General features: G+C 36.7%; 1 protein-coding gene across 7 annotated transcripts in view; it reads left to right on the top strand.

Moving 5' to 3' along the window:
- The window catches only part of LOC115219859 (shootin-1-like), a 145,121-nt gene that overhangs the window by 118,975 nt on the left and 2,710 nt on the right, over nucleotides 1-23,436 (top strand). For 2 of the 7 annotated variants that reach the window (XR_005002246.1, XR_005002248.1), the window contains exons 15-17: nucleotides 3,947-4,052; nucleotides 8,895-8,951; nucleotides 10,380-10,456. Coding sequence is in view for 2 of the 7 variants with exons in the window: in XM_029790150.2 (XP_029646010.1) it covers nucleotides 3,947-4,052; nucleotides 8,895-8,951; nucleotides 10,380-10,384 (168 nt within the window). In the remaining 5 variants the exon portion in view is untranslated. Of the gene's footprint in view, nucleotides 1-3,946; nucleotides 4,053-8,894; nucleotides 8,952-10,379; nucleotides 10,524-23,436 lie in introns of those variants that run through there. The other 5 variants (XR_005002247.1, XR_005002249.1, XM_029790150.2 and 2 more) reach the window with 5 other exon arrangements.

Consider the following 23,436-nt stretch of genomic DNA (forward strand, 5'->3'; position numbering starts at 1 on the left):
CTCTGCTGCTCATCAGGCTGAGAAAAGAAAACTGTCAAAGTATTGGTTGCTCTCTGACAAGTTTATGGATGTGACCTCTGGCATTCTCAGCCCTCAGGTCAAGTCCCTGCTCACCACTATTGGGGCAGAGATGGCTATCTGCAAGTGTGAGTCCTTGCGACTATTCACTACTTCTCCCTTGCCATCCTCTGCAGCAGTGCCTTTTCCATTTTGTCTTCTGGGGCCACAAGGCAAGAGAATGCACTCACGTGATACATACACATGGTATTCCCATTTTCCATTAGGGGTGCCATTGAGAAAGTCCCTTAAACCTTAGGCTGCTTATCACTGATCTCCATCATCCCAGCAATGTAAACAATTGATTACATCTACCCCCAGTATTTTACTGATATTATTTTTTGTTTGATTTTGTTTAACCCTGGGTCAGACCTGTTCTGTCATGTATGAGATCAGCGATGTCCCAACCATGACCAACCTATCTGGTTTCACTTGATGTACATAGGACTACATTATTCAATGTGTTCTTTTATTAAAGATGGAGGGTGATTATGTGAAGGAGATTTAGCTGCTATTTCCAATAGTTCTCTCTTTGGTAAGTCTAGTATCTGTTTTATAGACTCAAGAGGGAGTGTAACATATAACATAAAGGGAGGTAACTCAAAAAGCCCACTGCCACCACCACCTTTTTAATAAATAGACAGAAGTTACTACTACTGGAAGATAGAGTACAGGTAAAATAAATCAACTCCAGTATTTCACTGGTATTTCAAATAATCAACCTCACTGCCCTGGAAAAATGACAGGTAAAGTGTACACTGAGTAGGATTTGAACTCGGATCATAAAGGGAGGCAACTAAATTCACTATTCAAGTCAACAAAGTGGGGTAGTGGAGTTCGGGGTAAATTAATAGAGAGTAGCAACACCTAACAGGGGAGTTTCAACAACCTGCTAGAAATAACAGCCAAATCTTCCTCAAATCACATTCCACCATCTTGGTAAAAAAAGGGATACATTGGAAATTGTAGTCCTGCATATCCCTAAAGATATATGGGATGGTCTTGGCTGGAAATGAAAACTGTTTGATCATATAGGTCTATTAAGTCAGGCTTGACCTGGGGTTAAATAACAGCAATAACAAATTAAAGGAAATTTTGTTTCGTTTTATATTTTTATTATTATTTTTTGTTTCTAATTTTCTAATATTTCATTTTATTTATTTTTACTTCTTTTTATTTTATTTTTACTTCTCTCCCACCCCACCCACCCTCTGTTTCCTTTCTTTCCATGTATCTATCTTACTTCTGTCTCACCTTCATTCTTTCCCTCCAACCTTCTGTTCCTCTGTTTTACCTTCCACACCTACATCAAAATAATAATAATAATAATAATAATAATCCTTTCTACTAATAAAGGCACAAGGCCTGAAATTTTGTGGGAGGGGACTAGTCGATTACATCGACCCTAAATCTATTGGCCCTGAAAGGATGAAAGGCAAAGCCGACCTGTGCGGAATTTGAACTCCAATCGTAAAGGCAGATGAAATACCACTAAGCATTTTACCTGGTGATAATTATTATTATTATTGAGTGAGAGAGCAGTTCATGCCATCAAAGTGACACTGGGGTAAAATATACGAAGCCCAATATACCCATCATGACTACCCGTCTGATAAGGGTACACCAGGCACATGCATCACAACCATATGTGCGCGACATGGTGATCTCATATCAAGATAAACAGCACATGACCTGGCAGGTGGGGCCCAGTTAGAATCTTCTTCAGGTTGAGTAGACCATCCTGCTCAAAAGGTCCCTGATTAAGGGTTGTTTAAGGATGTTGAAAGAATCACCCATGTTTCCAAAGGTGAATTATTCAAACCCCAAAGAATCCCTCTCAACACATGGCTTTGATGCTCCCCCACTACTTCTGCTTGTGATCAGAGATGCACATATCGTCAGCCACTAAGGGACATTCTCAACTGGTTAAAGTCAAACAACTGACAAGCAAATCTGTGGTATTGAGCAGAATATTTGCTGTAGCCCATCTTTTATACCAAGACAAAATTATCATTATTATTATTATTATTATTATTAGCATCATCATTATTATTTTGAATTTTTGCCAAAAGGACAGCTTGGGGGAAGTGGGGATGAGTTGATTACATCAAGCCCAGCGTCCAATTGGTACTTTTTTTGTTGACCCCTTCAAAGGTGAAAAGCAAAGTGAACCTCAGCAGAATTTGAACTCAGATCGTAATAATGGTTGAAATGCCACTAAGCATGCTAACGATTCAGCCAGCTCATTGCCTTGATAATAATAATAATAATAATAATCCTATTATAAGCACAAGGCCTGAAATTTGGGGGAGGGAATAGTTGATTATATTGACCCCAGTATTCAACTGGTACTTTTTTTAATGACCCTTCACGGATGAAAGGCAAAGTTTGTTCTCAGCAGAATTTGAACTCAGAATGTGATGATGAATGAAATACCTCTCAGCATTTCGTCTGACACACTAATAATTACGCCAGCTCACCACTCTATAATGGGTTCAAATTTCGGCACAAGGCCAGCAATTTTGAGGAGAGGTAGATGGGGGGTTAGTTGATTATTTTGACCCCAGTCACCAGTTGGTACTTTATTTACATTATTTACATTTGACGGATATTTGTCCTCATCTTGTTTCTTGATAACACAACATTTCAGCTGATATACCCTCCAGCCTTCATATCAACCAAAACGTTGTGTTAACAACAAACAAGATGAGGACAAATATCCGTCAAATGTAAATAATGTACATAATTCCTCATCTCTTAAATATAGAACTGTAGTTGGTACTTCTTTATCGACTCCCAGAGAAATGAAAAGCAAAGTTGACCTCAGTGAAGTTTGAACTAAGAACAAAGGTAGAGGGTTACTCAATTAAACTAATCCCTGGGATCATCTCTGGAGGGACACAAAGTAAATTTGACCTTGATGGGATTTGAATTCAGAATGGAGAGAATCGGAACAAATACCACAAGGCATTTTGTTTAATGCTCTAATGATTCTGTTAATCTAGCAATGCTGCTAACAGAAAGTACATAGAGAGTACCAAGTGAAGGGAGTACCAGGCAGTGAACCTAAAGGACAGCAGTTCGTATCTTGTCGCTGGCATTGTATTGCATCAATGGCTTAGTCATCAAACTCTTAGCAAACCCAGTCCACCTGGGTGTATGTAGGTGTCACCATTGAAAAATGGCGATACCTTGTCACATCTGTATGGTAGTATTGATGGTAAGGTACTGGACCTTGTAAGTACCTGGCAGAGAGGGGAGTTACTCAACGATGGACAGGCGTCCTATCCAGGGCTGATTGGTCTCTCATCTCCACTTAATGTTGGAGGATACTGGACACTGACACTGGTCGAATAGATGTCTGGGGTTTAGGACAGAGACACAATACACCTGCACCACCACTTCCACTGCTACTACTACTACTACTACTACTACTACTTTCATATCTCTTCCCACTACTATGATGTTCTACAACATCTGCTGCTGTTGCTACTACTACTACTACTACTACTACTACCATTGCTGCTGTTGCTACTACTACTACCATTGCTGCTGTTGCTACTACTACTACTACTACTACTACTACTACTACTACTACTATCATTGCTGCTGTTGCTGCTACTACTACTACTACTACTACTACTACTACCATTGCTGCTGTTGCTACTACTACTACCATTGCTGCTGTTGCTACTACTACTACTACTACACTACTACTATCATTGCTGCTGTTGCTACTACTACTACTACTACTACTGCTACTACTACTACCATTGCCGCTGTTGCTACTAATACTACTACTAACACATTGGATTAAAGCTGAGAGTTTGACTCCTCGTTAATCAGAACTTGTGGTTTTTCTTTTTCTTTCTGTCTTCTTCCCTCACAGACCAAGATGAAACGTACCAAAAGTGACGGTAACTTGTTGGTGAAGAGTACGGCCTCTCAGGAATTAAACGAACTGACCGCTGTGTTTCGGAAAATACGTATGAAAAGTGAGCAGTAAAAACCTTACTATGGTTCCATGGTGATGGCTGCATCAATGCATGATGGTTTGGGGATGAGCAGGGAGGGAGGGGCTAGCTTTGGGGATGAGGTGGTGACGGTGACTGGTATGTGTGTGTGTGTGTGTGTGTGCACGTGTGCAATAGGGTTTGATGGTAATTGTGGCAGTGGTGGTGAGGGTGACTGTGATAGTGGCTGGTATGTGTGTGTATGTGTATTGTGTAAGATACAAGATGGTTTGGTGGTGGTGGTGGTGGTAATTGTGGTGATTGAGGTGTGTGTGAGAGAGGGAGAGATGGTTTGGCGATGGCTTGGTTATGATGGTTATGGTGATTGTTGTGTGTGTGGTGGTGTGTGAGGTGGTTTGGTAATGGCTGTGGCAGTGGTTGTGATGGCGATGGCTTGGTGAGGGTGATGATGATGGTAGCTGGTGTGTATGTGTATATAAGGTATAGCATGGTTCAATGGTATGGTGGTTGTAGTGATGGTTGTGGTGATTGGTGTGTGTGTGTGAGAGAGAGAGAGAAAGAAAGAGAAAGAGAGAGAGAAAGAAAGAGAAAGAGAGAGAGAGAGATGGTTTGGTGGTGATTGGAGTGTGTATGAGGAGCTGATGGTGATGGTGTGAGTGTGTGTGTGTCACGTGGTTTGGTAGTAGTGGTGGCAGTTTGATGGTGTAAGTGATGATGTTGATGGCTTGGTGATGGTTTGGTCATTGCATGATGGCTTGCTGGGATTACTCTGCATGTGTGTGTATGTATGCATGTATGTGTGTGTGTGTGTGTGTGTGTGTGGATGCAAGCATGTATAAGTAGTTAAGATATTTTCTTCACAACCATAAGATGTTGAGTTTCGTTCCACTGCCTGATATCTTGGACAAGTCCAAAAAGACAGAAACATGTTCATAGTTGTCTCCCTTGACTGTTAACAAAATCATCCTTTCCCTTTCAATTCATTTTCAGAGATTAGTTCCTTGTAATTATCTCCATTTTCTTTTGGGAGTCACTAAAAGTTACCAAGGTACCCCATGTTTATGTGTGTGCTAATGAGGTATCATATTTGTGAGTGAGGGACCATATCTATGTAAGGTACCATATCCATGTAAAGTACCATCTCTATATGAAAGATATTGTGTGCATGTGTGAAATACCATGTCCCTGTTTAAGGTACTATATTTCTAGGTTTATCAAGTATTATGTCTCTATGCAAGGTGCCATAGCTGTGTCAGGTACCACCTCTATGAAAGGCATCCTATGTCTATGTAAGGTACCCTTTTTATATAGAAAGTACTATGTCCATTTAAGGTATCATATATGTATAGATGTGGATGGTACTGTGACTATGTGAGGTACCATGTCTATGTAACATACCAGTCTGAAGTTCCATATATTTATGTAAAGTACTATGTTTATGTGAAGTACCATATCTATGTAAGGTGAAGTCTCTATGGAGAGGTACCCTATATCCTTGTAAGGCACTCTGTCTATATAGGAAGTACTGCGTTTATGTTAGGTACCATATATATGTAGATATGAGTGGTATTGTGATTGCGTGATGTCACATCTATGTGAGGTACCAAACCAGTTTGGAGTTCCATGTTTGTATGTAAGGTACCACATCTCTATATCAGACATTGCACCAATCTTAGGTACCATGTCTCTGAATACCACACTAAATTTAGGTGCCTTAGGACTCCCAGCATATAAATACAAAGAACTGAAGTCTAAGGGAAAGAAACTGAATTGTATAGATCACATGACCAAATAATGCAAGGGAGGTAACTCCTGCACACAACTACGTTGTTGGTCAACATAGGGGAAGAATACAGGTTTGGTATTATGTTAACACTGACAGGAACAGCAAACTGGTAGGTAATGATAATAATAACAACAATAAAATTAAGCCTATTTCATACAGTGCTCAGGTGCTCTGCAACTTGTTGGAAAGGGTTAAAAGACAGAGGCAACAGAAAGCAGCCATACAAGGGAAGTAAAGAAAGGCAGCAATGAAAGCTAGAAGTACATGCACAGTACACAAAATAAAACACAAGAAGAGAGACAAGTGAACACTAAGAGAGTCGTAAAGAGGAATGGGTGCATGGCTACATCGGGTGAATTGTTCGTGAAGTTCAGGAAGCAAGGAATTTTTTGAAGGATACAGTATGCTGACTGCTAATTATGGACGTCCATAGGTAGCTTATTCCATGCTTTGACAATTCTGGGAGTAAAAACAGGTTTCTGAAAATCATGAGTCCTGCACTTTTTTTTTTTTATTTTGTTTTATATGTATGTCAACAGATTGTAGCAGTGTTGACCAGAAAACTGTAGTAGAAATTTTAGTAGAACATTAACACTGGTAAAATAGTAAACAGACTGTAGGAAGACTATGTAGTAGAGACCACTAGTCACTCTTCAAAGGCACAAAATCCATATATATATATATATATAGGAGCACTCTGTCGGTTATGATGATGAGGGTCCAGCTGATATGATCAACGGAACAGCCTGCTCGTGAAATTAACTTGCAAGTGGTTGAGCGCTCCGCAGACACATTTACCCTTAATGCAGTTCTCAGTGTGACAAGGCTGCCCTTTGAAACACAGGTACTACTCGTTTTTCCAGCTGAGTGGACTGGAGCAACATGAAAATAAAGTGTCTTGCTCAAGGACACAACACATTGCCGAGAACTGAACTCACAACCTTACGATTGTGAGCCAAATATCCCAACCATTAAGTCACGTGCCTTCACATACACACACACACACACACAGATACACAATATTGATATATTTACATTATTTACATTTGACAGATATTTGTCCTCATCTTGTTTGTTGTTAACACGTTTCGGCTGATATACCCTCCAGCCTTCTTCAGGTGTCTTGGGAGAAATTTCGGGCTTATGGCGTAGTGGTTAAGAGCATGGGCTACTAACCCCAAGATTCCAAGTTCGATTCCAAGCAGTGACCTGAACAATAATAATAGAACTAATAACATCGAAAAATACCTTAAGAATGAGAACCCAGGTTTGTATTTTCCCCAACACACCTGAAGAAGGCTAGAGGGTATATCAGCCGAAATGTGTTAACAACAAACAAGATGAGGACAAATATCCATCGAATGTAAATAATGTACATAATTCCTCATCTCTTAAATATAGAACTGTAATATTGATACATGTTCATTATGTAAGTATATGTTTTCTCATTTTTGATCTGTAATCATCTCAGAACTAAATTTTAACCATGAATATCTGTCAGCAACACCATTGCTTGGTAAATAAAAGATGTGCATCTGAATTCATACCAAAAGCATTGGCTGATGTTATGTTACCCATAATGTGATGTTTACTGCTGTTTTATACTATGACCTTCCTTTAGCTTACAGTTGTTTCTACGATACAATGTTGTACACTCAGAGCTGAGTGCTTTTTGCATCATCTGATAGCTTCCTTGGAGAAGCTCTAAGAAAGCTATAAGGTGATGCACAAGCATCTTGATGCAGAAACAGTTGTAAGCTAATGAAGTCCAATGCATAATTTCCTGTTCTTTTGTCATTTCAGTTCATTTTACACTCTGTACTCAACAACAAACCCTTTATTCTGAAGCATTTGTATATTGAGTTATTAGTATTGCCTAAGTGAAACATATATATATGTAGATATATATATTATATATATATATTATAGTTAAAATTGAGTGTTCAGCTACTTTAAATTTCAGGACACCAAAAAAAGCAACCCTTTGATGGTATCTCAGTAAAAGGAAGCACAAAAACTATTTAAAACAGTACAATTAAATAACCAACATTCCATAGGACTTCACACTTGAGTCTGCTGGTTGGACAATATTGAAAATGTATCAAATGTGAACCATATTTTATATAAAATAAAATAACAGGCATGAATTGATGCTGCTGTTTAAATAAAATGGAAGCAAGCAGTCAGTGTCAAATAATACAGTAGTGGAGAAATTCTACAATACAAACCAGTTAATGTAGCATTCTGGGAGAGCATATTGTAAATATTTGGTATGCTTTAAAATCCTTGAGTGGTGTCATTGTTCGTGATAGGGGTCACAGTCAGGTTCTGTTCCCCTGTTATAATTGAGTAAATAAAGTTTTACTTCATGGTGTCATTTTCAAAAAATTTCAAGTGTTAACTTTAAGTAGAGGTTTAGAATGTGCTATTCTTGTCATAAAATGTTGTGGATATGAATGCACTAATTGTTTACTGAGATATCTGAAGATTGCTTGTGTGGCATAAAATTTATAGTGATGGAATAATAGATAAATTTAGCTAATGTATTAATGGAAAATATATATATTCTATGTTAATAACTGAGTACGTTTTTATTATATAATACTACTTGTAAATGCAATATAAAATTATGTATACATATGTAAAGTAATATAATGTCTCATACATACAAACCAATGCTCAGCTCAAGATCAAAGTGAAGATAAGTTGCAGAACACTCATCTGTTGTTTATTGTAGTAGTATACTGACAGGATTTATATGCTAACATTCTGGAACCCAAGGTTTCATGCTGATGAAAATCAGCAATTTTTCATCCAGAATTCAAGTCACAAGTGACACTTATTATAGGTGATGAGACTGATAGAGTATCATTTCTGAACTGAATTCTAGTTGAAAAAAATTGCTAATATCAGTCAGCATGAAACCATGGGTTCCAGAATATTGGCACAAAACTTAAAACCCTATTGCAAATATTTTGTTTATCTGCCTTCTCAGTCTTGAGTGCTCCTTCCAAATCACTGCTTATGTATATATATATGTATATATAGTAAAAGACCTATATGTATGTCTTTTTCAGGTACAAACTCATTAGAGAAGAATGAAGAGACATCAGAACAGAATTCAGTCTCAAACGGTGAGCAATGTTTCTCTGGTAGAAATACGAAGGGAGGAGGGGAGTGGATGGTGCTGGAGGTGGAAAAAATGTAGGGGTTCTTTAATAATGAGATAGGGAATCTTTCTTGGTTGCTCACACCCATTTTTCTATAATGTGGGTAGATCCTCTGCAACAAAAAAAAAAAACCCTGTTCTGTTCTGGCCCCTGCTTTCATGTCTCAACTCCTAGCATAAAACCACCTGTCCTTCTATTGTAATCCCACTCAATCAAAGATCTTAGTGCTGTGAACTGCATGGTCACCGCTCAAGTGCTAGAATCATGAAAGGAGTAGCCTGTATATTCTATAATGTGATTGCTTTAAGGAAAGGCATCAAGTTATAAAAACCATGTTAAAGCAGGGATGTGTATTTACACACACAGACACATATGCAAACACACACATGTATGTATACATATATATATATATATATATATATATATATCTATATATATATATATATATATATATATATATATATATATATATATATACGATGGGCTTTTTTCAGTTTCCATTTGACAAATCCTGTCACAAGGCTTTGGTCAGTCTGAAACTATAGAAGACAGTTGGCCAAGGTGCCACAGAGTGGGGTCAGAACTGGTGCTAGCAAGGCTGTGTGGTAAGAAGTTTGTTTCCCATCCACGTGGCACTGGGCTCTGTCCCACTGCGTGGCACCTTGTGCAAGTGTCTTCTATTATAACCCCAGGCCGAACAAAGCTTTGTGAGGGGATTTGGTAAACGGAAACTGAAAGTCGGAAACTCAGACGTCTGGCAGCTGACTTGGCAGGCACCCATAAAATTATTAACCATCTTACTAACAATAACTCTGAGCACCTTTTCAAACTCCACCTGTCTAACACCCGTGGACATGTTTACAAAGTCAGAAAACAGCACAGCTCCATATATATGCATTATATATATATATACATTATATATATATATATATATACATACACACATACATTATATATATATATATATATATACATATATATACACATACATTTTATATATATATATATATATATATATATATACATACATACATACATATACATTATATATACACACACACACACATATATATATATACCATATTTTAACATGTATAAGAAACCCCCTAATTTTTGGGGCCTATAATTTGGAAAAAGGTTTTGTACAGAATTATAATACTATCCATGTAAAAGAAACTCTCATATTTTTAAATCTAATTTTTGACCAAAAAGGCTTCCTCACACATGTTAAAATATGGTGTGTGTATATATATATATATATATACATACACACACACACATTCTAGGACAGGGGCCATACATTACATTCTCTAGTTATGAAAAATAAATTCAATACTGAATACATTGAGATTTAATTTAGTTTAACTAATGAATTATGTTGTTTTTTTTCAGATTGAAAACTTAATGATAAAACTGAAAAAATCTTCATAAACAGCATATCACTGGGGATGATGATGATGAGGATGACATGGGCAGTGATGGCGTTGGCGATGGAGTGGGTAGTCTGGGAATCAAATAAAAATGTTTTGTTTTTTTTTCCCGTTTCTCATTGAAACTGATTAACATTATTGAAATTTATATTTAATTACTATGTTAATATATGTGTACACTTGATATATGTGTGTATGAGTGTGTGCGCATGTGTGTGTGTGTGTATATATATATATGTATGCATGCATAACATACTCAGTATACAGTAGCTGTGAATATATCTCATCTGCTGTGTGTGTGTGGTGTGTGTGCATGCTTTATATTAGATTTCAATGGAACTTTGGTATTTCTCATTTGAAACGGTCCACCTGATTTAGGGTCAATTTTACCATCCCCACATAAATGAAATGCTACCAAACCCTTCATATACACCCACATGTATATCAGTACCTACCCACATCTATACATATACACCTTATTATTCATACTCACATATATATTCAAACTTTATCACACATGGTCCCACAATGTCACATGTACCAACAAACATCCTTGAATACCCTTATATTTTTACCCATACTCACATATTATCACACCTACTGATACTTTATCCCACATCCACACAATATCACATATACCCATGCTTTATCACACCCCACACCCTTACAACATCTCCCCTTATCCCTACACCTTACCATGCATACAAGTCTCAACATTTTCACCAAAATTCATTCAGTCCAATATTTATTCGTTTTATATACCTTTACCTTGTCTTTAACACAGTTTGTATATAATTATTGTTATTATTATTATTATTATTGTCAAGGTGGTAAGGTGGCAGAATTGTTAGCATGCCGAGCAAAATGCTTCACAGCATTTTATGTCTTTATGTTTTGATTTCAAATTCCGCCGAGGTCAACTTTGCCTTTCACCCTTTCGAGGTCAATAAAATATGTAGCAGTCAAGTACTGGGTTCGATGTAATCAACTATTATCCTCCTCCCTCAAATTTCAGGTCTTGTGCCTATTGTAGAAAGAATTATTATTATTATTATTAAGGCGGCGAGCTGGCAGAATCGTTTACATACCAGGCAAAACGCTTAGCAGCATTTCGTCTGTCTTCGCATTCTGAGTTCAAATTCTGCTGAAGTTGACTTTGCTTTTCATCCTTTCGGGGTTGATAAATTAAGTACCAGTGAAGCACTGGGATCGATGTAATTGACTAGCCCCTCTGTAAAAACTTCAGGCTTTGTGCCTATAGTAGAAAGGATTAAGATTCATTATTCTTTTCTACAATAGGTACAAGGACCGAAATTTTGAAGGAGAGGGCCAGTCGATTAGATCGACTCCAGTACACAACTGGTACTTAATTCATTGAACCCAAAAGAATGAAAGGCAAAGTCGACCGCAGAGTATTTTGAACTCAATGTAAAGACAGACAAAATACCTATTTTTTTACTACCCACAAGGGGCTAAATACAGAGAGGACAAACAAGGAGAGACAAACGGATTAAGTCGATTATATTGACCCCAGTGCGTAACTGGTACTTATTTAATCGACCCTGAAAGGATGAAAGGCAAAGTCGACCTCAGCGGAATTTGAACTCAGAACATAGCAGCAGACGAAATACCGCTAAGCATTTCGCCCGGCGTGCTAACGATTCTGCCAGCTCGCCGCCTTTATTAAGATTCATTATTAAATCAGCAAAGGGTGGTAAGCTGATAGAAATGTTAGCACACTGGATGAAATGCTTAGTGGTATTTCGTCTGCCGTTACATTCTGAGTTCAAATTTCACCCAAGGTCAACTTTGCCTTTCATTCTTTTGGAGTCAATAAATTAAGTACCAGTAAAATACTGGGGAATGATGAAATTGACTATTCCCCCTCCTCCAACTTTCAGATATTGTGCCTATAGTAGTAAAGAAAGTATTATTTAGTCAGCAAGCTGGCAGAATCTTTAATACTGGACAAAATGCTTAGTGGCATTTCCTCTTTCTTTGTGATCTGAATTCAAATTCTATTGCGGTCAGCTTTGCCTTTCATCCTTTCAGGGTGCATAAAATAAATACCAGTTGAGCCCAGAGGTTGATGTGATCAACTAAGTCCATACGCTGAAATTGCTGGCCTTGTGCCAAAATTTGAAACCATTATTATGATATGCTAGTCAGATGGTAGAATTGGTAGAGTGCTAGACATAATGCCTTGCAGTATTTTGTTGTTGTCCTTTTATGATCAGAATTCAAATCCTGCCCAAACCAACTTTGTCGTTCTTTCAATAAAGTACATGAAATAAAATACAGTTCAAGTACAATCACTTCAAAAATTGTGGGACCTAGTGCTTCTCTTAAAATTTGTTAACTTTGTTGTTGCTAAATGGTGTGGTGGTTGGAGGGGTGTAGGTTCTAGAAGGTGTTGGGTTAAGTATTTATGACTCTGGCCATGCTGGAACACCACCTTGAAGGGTTTTTAGTCAAACAAATCAACCTGAAGATTTTATTTTTTAAGCCTAGTACTTATTCTATCAGTCTCTTTTTGCCAAACTGCTAAGCTACAGGGACATAAACACACCAACGCCAGTTGTCAAGTAGTGTTGGGGAACAAGCACAGACACAAAGACACACACACACATAGACGCATATATATATATATGACAGGTTTCTTTCAGTTTCCTTCTACCAATTCCACTCACAAGGCTTTGGTCAGCCTGAGACTATAGAAGACACTTGCCTAAAGTGCCACACAGTGGAACTGAACTGAACCCAGAACCATGTGGTTGGGAAGCAAGCTTCTTACCACACAGCCATGCTTGCACCCATTTGATGGTTTCACTTTTACTCACCTACCTTCCCATCTTCAATGTTCTGAGTTCAAATCTTGGTAGGATCCAAATCCTCCTTTTGATAGATGTCTCTGAAGTCAGTGGAATAAATATCAGCGCCATACGAGAAGACACACGAATCAAACAGCTACATCTCCTCTTATTCTATAAATATATTTTATCAACTCCAGAGGGATGGAACACAAAGTCGACCTTGATGAGATTTGAAACCCAGAATGTGGAGCCATAACTAAATACTACAATACATTTTTCTTGATGCTCTACTAATTCTGCCATCTTTGACATGTACGACAACTGCAGCAGCAACAACAGCACACACATACATATACATTTGCATGCATACTTACATACATACATGCATACACACACATGTATATATATACACACATACACACACACATATATATTTACAGACATATATACATACAGCCACACACACATATATACACATACATACCCACATACACACACACACCTACTTGGAACTATGTCCACTGCACAGCAACTTTCAATTTCTTTCCCTCCATCAACCATTTACAGTATATCTTGATATTAGAAAATGTTGAAGTGTTTCTAGAATTCGACTGCCATATCCTGGTCTATTGTATGAGTTCCAAACACATTCTAGGCACGTTGTTGTAACAGGGTCAAGACATACATTTAATCAAGCAGCATACAGCGTCTCAGTACACCTCATTGTCAGTCAGTAGTAAACATGTGAGGGGAATGTTAGCTGTGATGGACTGTTATCCTAGCCAGGTGGGAACAGGAAAGAATTATTTCTCATCCACTTTGGGATTACTTTATAAAGAAACCAAACCATAACTGGACACTTCTGGGCCATTGTAGTTGATCTGGCTGTTGGGAATAAGTGAGAGATTTGTTTGGTAATCCTGTGTGTGTGTGTGTGTGTGGTGGGGAGCTTATCTCTCTTTCCTTTTGGTGTTATATAAAAAAATAAAATGGCATTGAACATCACTAGTCTCTGTTAATTGTACATGGCTATTAGAGAAATCCATAGTGAATAGTTATGACAAGACTTAGTGGTACTTTACAATTATATCTATTGCTATAGTTGTATAGGGCTTCATGAAAAACAGACAACATCAAATTACAAGAACATTATATTTACAGGAATCAAATTCTCAGTGGTTAAACTGATTGGCACATGGCTTCAAAAATATATTGTACTAGCAGTATCACCCCGCGTTGCTCAGGCTTGTTACGACCCTTTAGAATTGGAATTTTTGAAAAGTAAAAACTGTGCATTATGTAGCATGTTATTCTCTTTAAGTGAACATTTTTCTGGTTGAAATACACAGAAAAATGGCGACACAGCAGTAAAAAAATCGTAAAAAATAGGGATTTTCATAGGAAAAAAGCACCTTTTTGATGTAAGTAATTTTTGGTGTTAACATGGTCCGATTTGAATTTTATCTTCTACGGAATGAAGAGCAAGCCTTCTTCTATCATACTCTCAATTTTCGTCAACTTGTGCCGCAGGGTCTCGGAGGAGATAGTGTTAGTTGAAGGCTACCAAACCTGCCATACACTGACAACATCAGCTTTATATATAGAGAGATTTACTCAACTAACTTTGTCATTTGTAAAGCTGGTCTTTAGCACATAAAATATGAAATTTTCATGGAAGGTTTTAATTTAGAAAACTTTAAAAACTGTGTGTTTGTATCATAGAACTAAAGGTAGTTGTAGGTGGGCTGGGATCAAAAAGGTCAAGTACGATAGAAATTGCCAGGTTTTCAAGAGACCTTGAATTTTTTTTTTTTAATTGAAGACCATGATAGTGGTCTTCGTTGTCTTTCACACATCAACACACACAACTCTCCTTCAGAATTCAGTGTCCATCATTTTAAAGAATGTGTAAAGGGAAGTAACTCCTCTGTCACGACGAGCTAATTGCATTGTTTGGTACTGTTGTGTCAGGTGTTAAGAATTCCGCCAGAATCTCACCGGGGAAACCCTTTCCACTTAAAAAGAGAGAGCCTGTACGTGGCCGCACACGACCTGCTAGAAATACCAGTCAATTATCCCTCAGATTAGAGCATGCTCTCTTAAAGAATAGGTCAGATAAAGTAGCTCTAGATATACTTATGAGAAGAATGGGATACACAGTGAAGGCAGGCCTGGAGCTAAACCACAACTCTTAATATACGTACACACACACACATGGGTGTATGCACGCACACATGACCCAACATCACAAATTCAGTTACATGTAATTTTTAATTAGTTTTCATATGTTTATAAGAATATATTAATGTGTATGTATAAATATTGACGTGTGTGTATAAACTTTTATATATGTATTATGTGTGTGTGAATATATACATTATTGATATATGTGAGTGTTTGATAAACTAGACATTTAAAAGGATTTAATGTGGGTTTGAATGTGTGTGTGAGGAGAACTGGGACAGAGAGTGTGGAGTGAGATGAGGTGATGCACTTTGATCCACATAACTCCATCCAGTGTAGTTTTGGTTTAAATTCTGTCATGTTAAAAATCAATAAAAAAAAAAGCTTCAGCCAATGAACAATGGACTATCTGCCTACTCAATGGATCATTTATCACAGCAATTGTTGTTAAGAACCAGCCCCTTTATAACCCTAATCCTCTATCCCTGCTCTTATATTAAACTCTAACATGAACCCTCAACTATCTCCCCAACCCTATCACTTCTCCCATTCCACTGCAAGTCCAAGAGTAACTGTATTATGTTGGGATCTACAAGTTAACCCAAATATTTTAAAAGATTCGAGAAAACAAAAAAAAAAGGGATCAGAAGCCAAAGATAATGTCAAACTATTTTGGGAATTGTAAAGTACCCCAAATTGAATAGGTACCTCAAACCCCTTGTCTATTTCGCTCTCTCTCAAATATATCTATATTACATACAATTTATATATTAAATATCTGGTCATTCACTCTGTTACAACTGTTTCCTGCCATAAATATAAATTATATTATATGTATTGAGTACTTTTTATTTGTTACCAAAAATATTATACACATACACACACATGCAAGATTCATGTGGAAGGACACTGCAGAAAAGGGAGACTTGAGAAGGCACGAGCAGAAATGGTATTGAGAATTAATTTCAGGAGGCTGATCTTCATGAGGGAGAGAACAAAGGAAGTCAACAAGTGGCAAGATGCGGGGCTGGAGAGGGGACCAACCAACCTATACAAGCATGGGAAAAAAATGATGTAATGATGATGATGATGGTCCAAAACTGTTCTTTATACTATGGAAGAAGTGACCATAACATTTTTATCAATGGGACAAACAATATCAGTTTATTTTTAGAGTTTATCCATGATACACAGAAGGAAAGTATGTCTTCATATGTAGGTGTGTGTGTGCATATGTCTCTCTCTCTTTCTCATATATATATCTATCTTTTACTTGTTTCAATCATTAGACTGTGGCCTTGCTGGGGCACCACCTCAAAGAACGTCTAGTTGAATGAATCAACCCCAGTACTTTTTTTTCAACCCTGAAACTTATTTTATTGAATTTGTTGGTCAAACTGCTAGGTTACAGGGACATAAACATACCAACACTGGTTGTCAAGTGTCGGTGGTGAGAACAAACACACATACATAGATATATACATACATACATATATATATATATATACATACATACATACACATAACAGGCTTCTTTCAGTTTCCATCTAGCAATTCCACTCACAAGGCTTTGGTCAGCCTGAGGCTATAGTAGAAGACACTTGCCCAAAGTGCCAATCAATAGGACTGAACCTAGAACCATGTGGTTGGGAAGCAAGCTTCTTACCACATAGCCGCATATATTTCCAACATGGGATCACAAATAGTTTGTATAATAACTTTGACAAAAATAGAATAAGTCTAGGTTTGTCTAAACAAAATTATTGTGTGTGTGTGTGTGTGTGGACACAGACAAATAGAATTGCTTAGAAATGAAATCTTTCACAGATCTCATCTACAGAGAAAAGCAATTTGTTGGCAGGTGTTTGTATATTTATGGAATATAGTATTTATATCACAATGTATAATATTTTTATTCTATCCTATTATATCTATCTTTGACCAGATAAAAGCTCACACACATGTGCACACATACATGCTCTGTTTAGCTGAGACACCTAAATAGCCAGTACCTAAACAGCCACCTTGCTCTACCACTATTATCAACACATTATCACATTATTTTCCAAAGTTTGACAATTACTATCTTCTACCATCAATCACACATACACATCATCATCATCATTTTTACATGGGTGGACATGGTTGGATTGTCACAGTCTAAGTCATCTCTTACTGGAAGCTGCTACTCCTAAACACTTGGTGTTTGTTGTATTATTTGGTTTGGTTCCTACAGCTGGATGCCAACCACTATATATATATATATAAATGTGTGTGTGTATATATATATATATATATATATAAATCTGTGTGTATATATATATATGTGTGTGTGTGTATGTATATATATATATATACATGAGCATTCAAAAGTTCCTGGCTTTGGGTAAAAAAAATACAGGAGGATCAGTTAATTATAATTTTATTCAATATATTCCCCTCTCAGGTTCACACGCTTATTGCAATGGTCCTTCAGTTTTTCTAAGCCCTATAAAAGAACTCGGCAGTTTGGACCACTAACCAGGCCTTTCGCAATACCCTTAAAACCAGGAACTTTTTAGCACTCCCTCATGTATATATATATATATATATATATTCACAATTATAAATAAGGGCAAAAGAAAAAATTTCTATGCCAATATGCTGAGAAATAGACTTTAAATCGTCAATCACCACATACTATCATCATCATCATCATCATCGTTTAACGTCCGTTGATGATGATAGTATGTGGTGATTGATGATTTAAAGTCTATACTATATATATATCCTATAAATACCCATCGTGTTGACTTGAGGAAAGTAAGCTAACAGAATATTTTTTAAAATTCATTATCTCTGTATTGAACGATTTCGGGATTAAACCAACGGATTTTTTTCACTTGTCAGCAGAGAATATGATAAGAAATAAATGAAATACTTACAAGCACCCATGGAAAAAAGCAGAAGCAAAAGTCATGGGTATACATAAGTACCCCAAATATATCTAAATACACGATATGTATTTATAGAGATATGTAATGTATGTGGTAATTGACGATTTAAAGTCTATTTCTCAGCACATTGGCATAGAAATTTTTTCTTTTGCCCTTATTTATAATTGTTTATAATTTTCACCTTAAAAGGTATTTCAATATGCTGGCCACTTGATGAAATTTTTTGAAAAAATTTTATCCTATATTAGATATATATATATATATATATATAAATATTTATATTTATATATATATATAAAATAGTAAAATTGATAAAATGAATTTAATGAACTTTGATGAGGAGTGGAAAACCCAATGTTTTCGACAGAGTCAGTCTTCAGGGGAAAAGTTGAAAGAAAGAAATTCCCAAGAGACGTCAAAGTTTTGCATTCTCAAAATTATATATATATAAAATAAAAAAACAAAGCAAAAAAGTGGACTCTGTCCAAAATGTTGAGCTTTCCACACCTCACAGCAAGTTCACTACATTTTTTTTTTTACCAATTTTACTCAATAACTCTTGCCGATGCAGACCAACACCAGCCTCTTTGGGATATATATATATATATATATATATATATATACACATATATATACATGTAATATCCCTCTGCATATAAATTTGATTTATATATCATGTTTTGAAGTAATTTATAAAATTCATCCATTTTATGCCATAAAAATATGTAAAAAAAAAAAACAAAAAAAAATAATAATTTATAAAATTATATGCAGGGTGGGTCAAATGTCATGCACCAAAACATTTGACATTTTATTTATATTACATTATTGTTGTTGTTATTGTTATTATTATTATTATTACTCGTTTTGTTCATCATGTACAAGTACGCGTGTATTCATCATTAATTTATTTATTTTATTCAATTTTAGAAAAATTGAAGCATGTTTTTGGCAATTCTGAAGTGTATTGAACTTTATTGGTGCTTGACTTTTAGCCCATTCTGTATGTATATGCGTGAATGTGTGTATGTATAAATATATTTATATATATATATATATATATATGTGCATATCCACTCATGCACACAGATACATATGCATATATATATATATATATATATATATATAAGTGTATAAATGTATATTTACGTATATATAATATCTATATATAATTTATATATATATATAATATCTCACTTAACAATATTAAAATCCATTTGTATATCATGTTTTGCAATGATTTATACAATTTATTAGCTTTGTGTTATAAAAATATGTAAAAAGAGAAAATAAAATCAAACCAAAAGATAGTTATATGTATGTATATAAATATTTGTGTATGTCTATATATTTGTTTGTGTGTGTGTGTGTGTGATTGAGATGGAGGTCAATGGAAGTTATTGAGTGATGCAACCCCTTTCAACTTAAAGGATGAACAGAGTATTAGTCACAGTAAATTGACGTGTCGCTTTAGTTAAGATTCATTTGTTCTGAGGTCAGCTTTGGTTTTCATTTTCTCAGAATTGTAAAAAATAAAGTACTAACCAAGTACTAGGAGTTATTCATATCAAATGACTCTTCTCTTCAAAAAAAAAAGTTGCTGGCATTGTGTCTTGATTAGCTGCATATATTAAGAACTGTACATTTTTACAGAACCATAGCTTCTGGGGCTATTCATTGCATAATTACTATTTGTTAAAAAGTGCTGCTGCAGCTACTGCCACTACCACCATCACTACAACTACCACTACTATTAATAATAATGATGGTTTCAAATTTTTCCACAAGGGCAGCCATTTTGGGGGTGCTGGGGACGAGTCAATTATATCGACCCTCGTCTTCAACTGGTACTTGTATTACTGTTCCCGAAAGGAGTAAAAATGCAAAGTCGACCTTGGCAGAATTTGAACTCAGAACGTAACAAGGGGTGAAATATCACTAAGCATTTCATGCAGTGGGCTAATGATTCTGCCAGCTCGCCGCCTTAATAATGATAATAATAATAATACCATTGTTGTTATTGTTATTGTTCTTGCATTCATATAAAATTCCAAGGTGTTTCAAGTCTCACCCAGAGACCTCAAGTGATAGCAAGCTGGACGTTTATCATGGGTGTTATTTGTGTTTAGATAAGTTATATTGTAGGGAAGTGGAGGCGCAATGGCCCAGTGGTTAGGGCAGCAGACTCACGGTCAGAGGATCGCAGTTTCGATTCCCAGACTGGGCATTGTGTGTGTTTATTGAGCGAAAACACCTAAAGCTCCATGAGGCTCTGGCAGGGGGTGGTGGCGACCCCTGTTGTACTCTTTCGCTCCCAACTTTCTATCACTCTTTGTTCTTGTTTCTTGAGTAACGCTGCGATGAACTGGTGTCCCGTCCACCTGGGGGGAACACATACACCATAGAAACTGGGAAACCAGGGCCATGAGCCTGGCTAGGCTTGAAAAGGGCATATAAATAAATAAATAAATATTGATGGGAAAGGAAACCAGATTCTGAGAACTACGATTTCTATTCCAGTTTTGAAAGGCTTTCAAGAGAAACAGGATATTCTGAGGTTAATAGTGCTTTTCTTCAGACATAGTCAGTACCCATGAAAGCAATTTATTTTCTTCGTAGTTCTGATACATTTCTGAGACGTCTAATTCAAAATATTTGTACATAATATTATTTATTTCTTTATTGCCCACAGGGTGCTAAACATAGAGGGGACAAACAAGGACAGACAAAAGGATTAACTCGATTACATCGACTCCAGTGCGTAACTGGTACTTAATTTATCGACCCCGAAAGGATGAAAGGCAAAGTCGACCTCAGTGGAATTTGAACTCAGAACGTAACGGCAGACGAAATACGGCTACACATTTCGTCCGGCGTGCTAACGTTTCTGCCAGCTCGCCGCCTTGGATCATATTACTATGAAGGCAGCGAGCTTGCCGATTCATTAATATGCTGGGCAAAATGCTTCTTTACTCTTTTACTTGTTTCAGTCATTTGACTGCGGCCATGCTGGAGCATCGCCTTTAATTGAGCAACTCGACCCCGGGACTTATTCTTTTGTAAGCCCAGTACTTATTCTATCGATCTCTTTTGCCGAACTGCTAAGTAACGGGGACATAAACACACCAGCATCGGTTGTCAAGCAATGCTAGGGCGACAAACACACTCACACAAACACACACACGCATATATATATATATACATATATACGACGGGCTTCTTTCAGTTTCTGTCTACCAAATCCACTCACAAGGCTTTGGTCGGCCCGAGGCTATAGTAGAAGACACTTGCCCAAGGTGCCACGCAGTGGGACTGAACCCGGAACCATGTGGCTGGTAAACAAGCTACTTACCACACAGCCACTCCTGCGGAATTTCGTCCGTCTTCATGTTCTGAGTTCCGAGGATGACTTTGCTTGTCATCCTTTCGAGATTGATAAATTAAGTACCGGTGAAACACTGGAGTCAATGTAATCGACTAGTCTCCTATCCCAAAATGTCAGGCCTTGGGCCTTTAGTAGAAAAGATTATTATCATTTTGTTGTGTTTAGGGATAGTCATTATGCATGTGTTAATTATATTGGCGTTGTTTCAACACACGAATTCACATAAAGCATTTTGCAAACCAGATACAAAAACAAATTATTACTATTTTTATTATCATTATTATTATTTTTCGTTTTTGGATTTGGTTTGCAAGATTCTTTATATGAGTTCGTGTGTTGAAGCATATTCTGTTGTGTCTGGGGAGAGTCATTCTCTTTTAGTACCTTATTATTTAACACACTCACCGGTAAAATTTCCACTTATTTCGTCTTTTTATTTTCCTAAAATTTTCGTTGCGTCTTGCAACCTTCGAAAATTTTAGGAAAATAAAAAGACGAAATAAGTGGAAATTTTACCGGTGAATGTGTTAAATAATAAGGTACTAAAAGAGAATGACTCTCCCCAGACACAACAGGTTATTATTATTGTTATAATTATTAGGGTTGCATATTCTGGTAGCGCTTAGCGAACTCGGCAAACCCAACGAAAATAAGAAAATTTTCTTTAAAATAATTCACGTTGAAATTGTATTCTGTATAGAAGCAGACGAAAGATTTGGGATCTTTTCCAAGATTTGTTTTCGAGTAACGGTTATTCTAAAGTCATTGATCTATAAATATTGTCTCTGTGACAACAACCAAATAGTAACAGAAGAAATAGAAGTTCGAAAGTATTATGGACGATAAAATGATAGAAACAATATTTAAACTTATCAAAAAGTTTGAGAATTGATGCAAGGGGAATAACGCGAGACGAAACATGGAACGGTTACTGACAAGGGAGACAATAATATACAGGGGAGGTAATGCATGACTAATTTTTTACACTGCGCTATACAGAAGTTGGATCAATCCTGTGCGTGTATGAACAAGAAATACGTGAAGTTATAACGACGTATGGAAGCTCAATATGATCAAATGTACAAGAAGTTCACGTCGCAACTACATAGTCTCACGTTCAATCCCACTGCGTGGCGTCTTCCGCAAGTTTTGTTTTCTACTCTTTTTTTTTTTTAAACCATGCCGCCGTTCGACGTATGTGAGGAAAATTTGGAAAGATGGAAGGCACAAGATCCCATCAGATGGATTCTACGTGTAATTCAAAAAGTTTCATCCTTGTCACAGACACATTGTGTCACACTGATTATCTCTAAGAAAATTACATTAAGGGTACATGTGTCTATAGAATACTCAGTCACAAATAAATTCAATGAGCATGTAATTCGAGCAACCAAATCCTAATCTCCAAACGACGAAGAACCATTACACACACACGCACGCACACACACACACACACACACACACACACACACACACACACACACACACATGTATGTGTGTGCGTGTTCATATATATGTGCGTGTGTGTGTTTGTGTATAAGCGGAGGCGTGGTTATGAGGTAAGAAGCTTGCTTCCCAACCACATGGTTCCGGGTTCACTCCCACTGCGTGGCACCTTGAGCAAGTGTCTTTTACTATAGCCTTGGGTTACCCAAAGCCTTGTGAGTGGATTTGGTAGATGGAAACTGAAAGAAGCCCTTC

This window comes from Octopus sinensis, linkage group LG15, assembly GCF_006345805.1.
Source record: "Octopus sinensis linkage group LG15, ASM634580v1, whole genome shotgun sequence".
Classification (NCBI taxonomy): domain Eukaryota; kingdom Metazoa; phylum Mollusca; class Cephalopoda; order Octopoda; family Octopodidae; genus Octopus; species Octopus sinensis.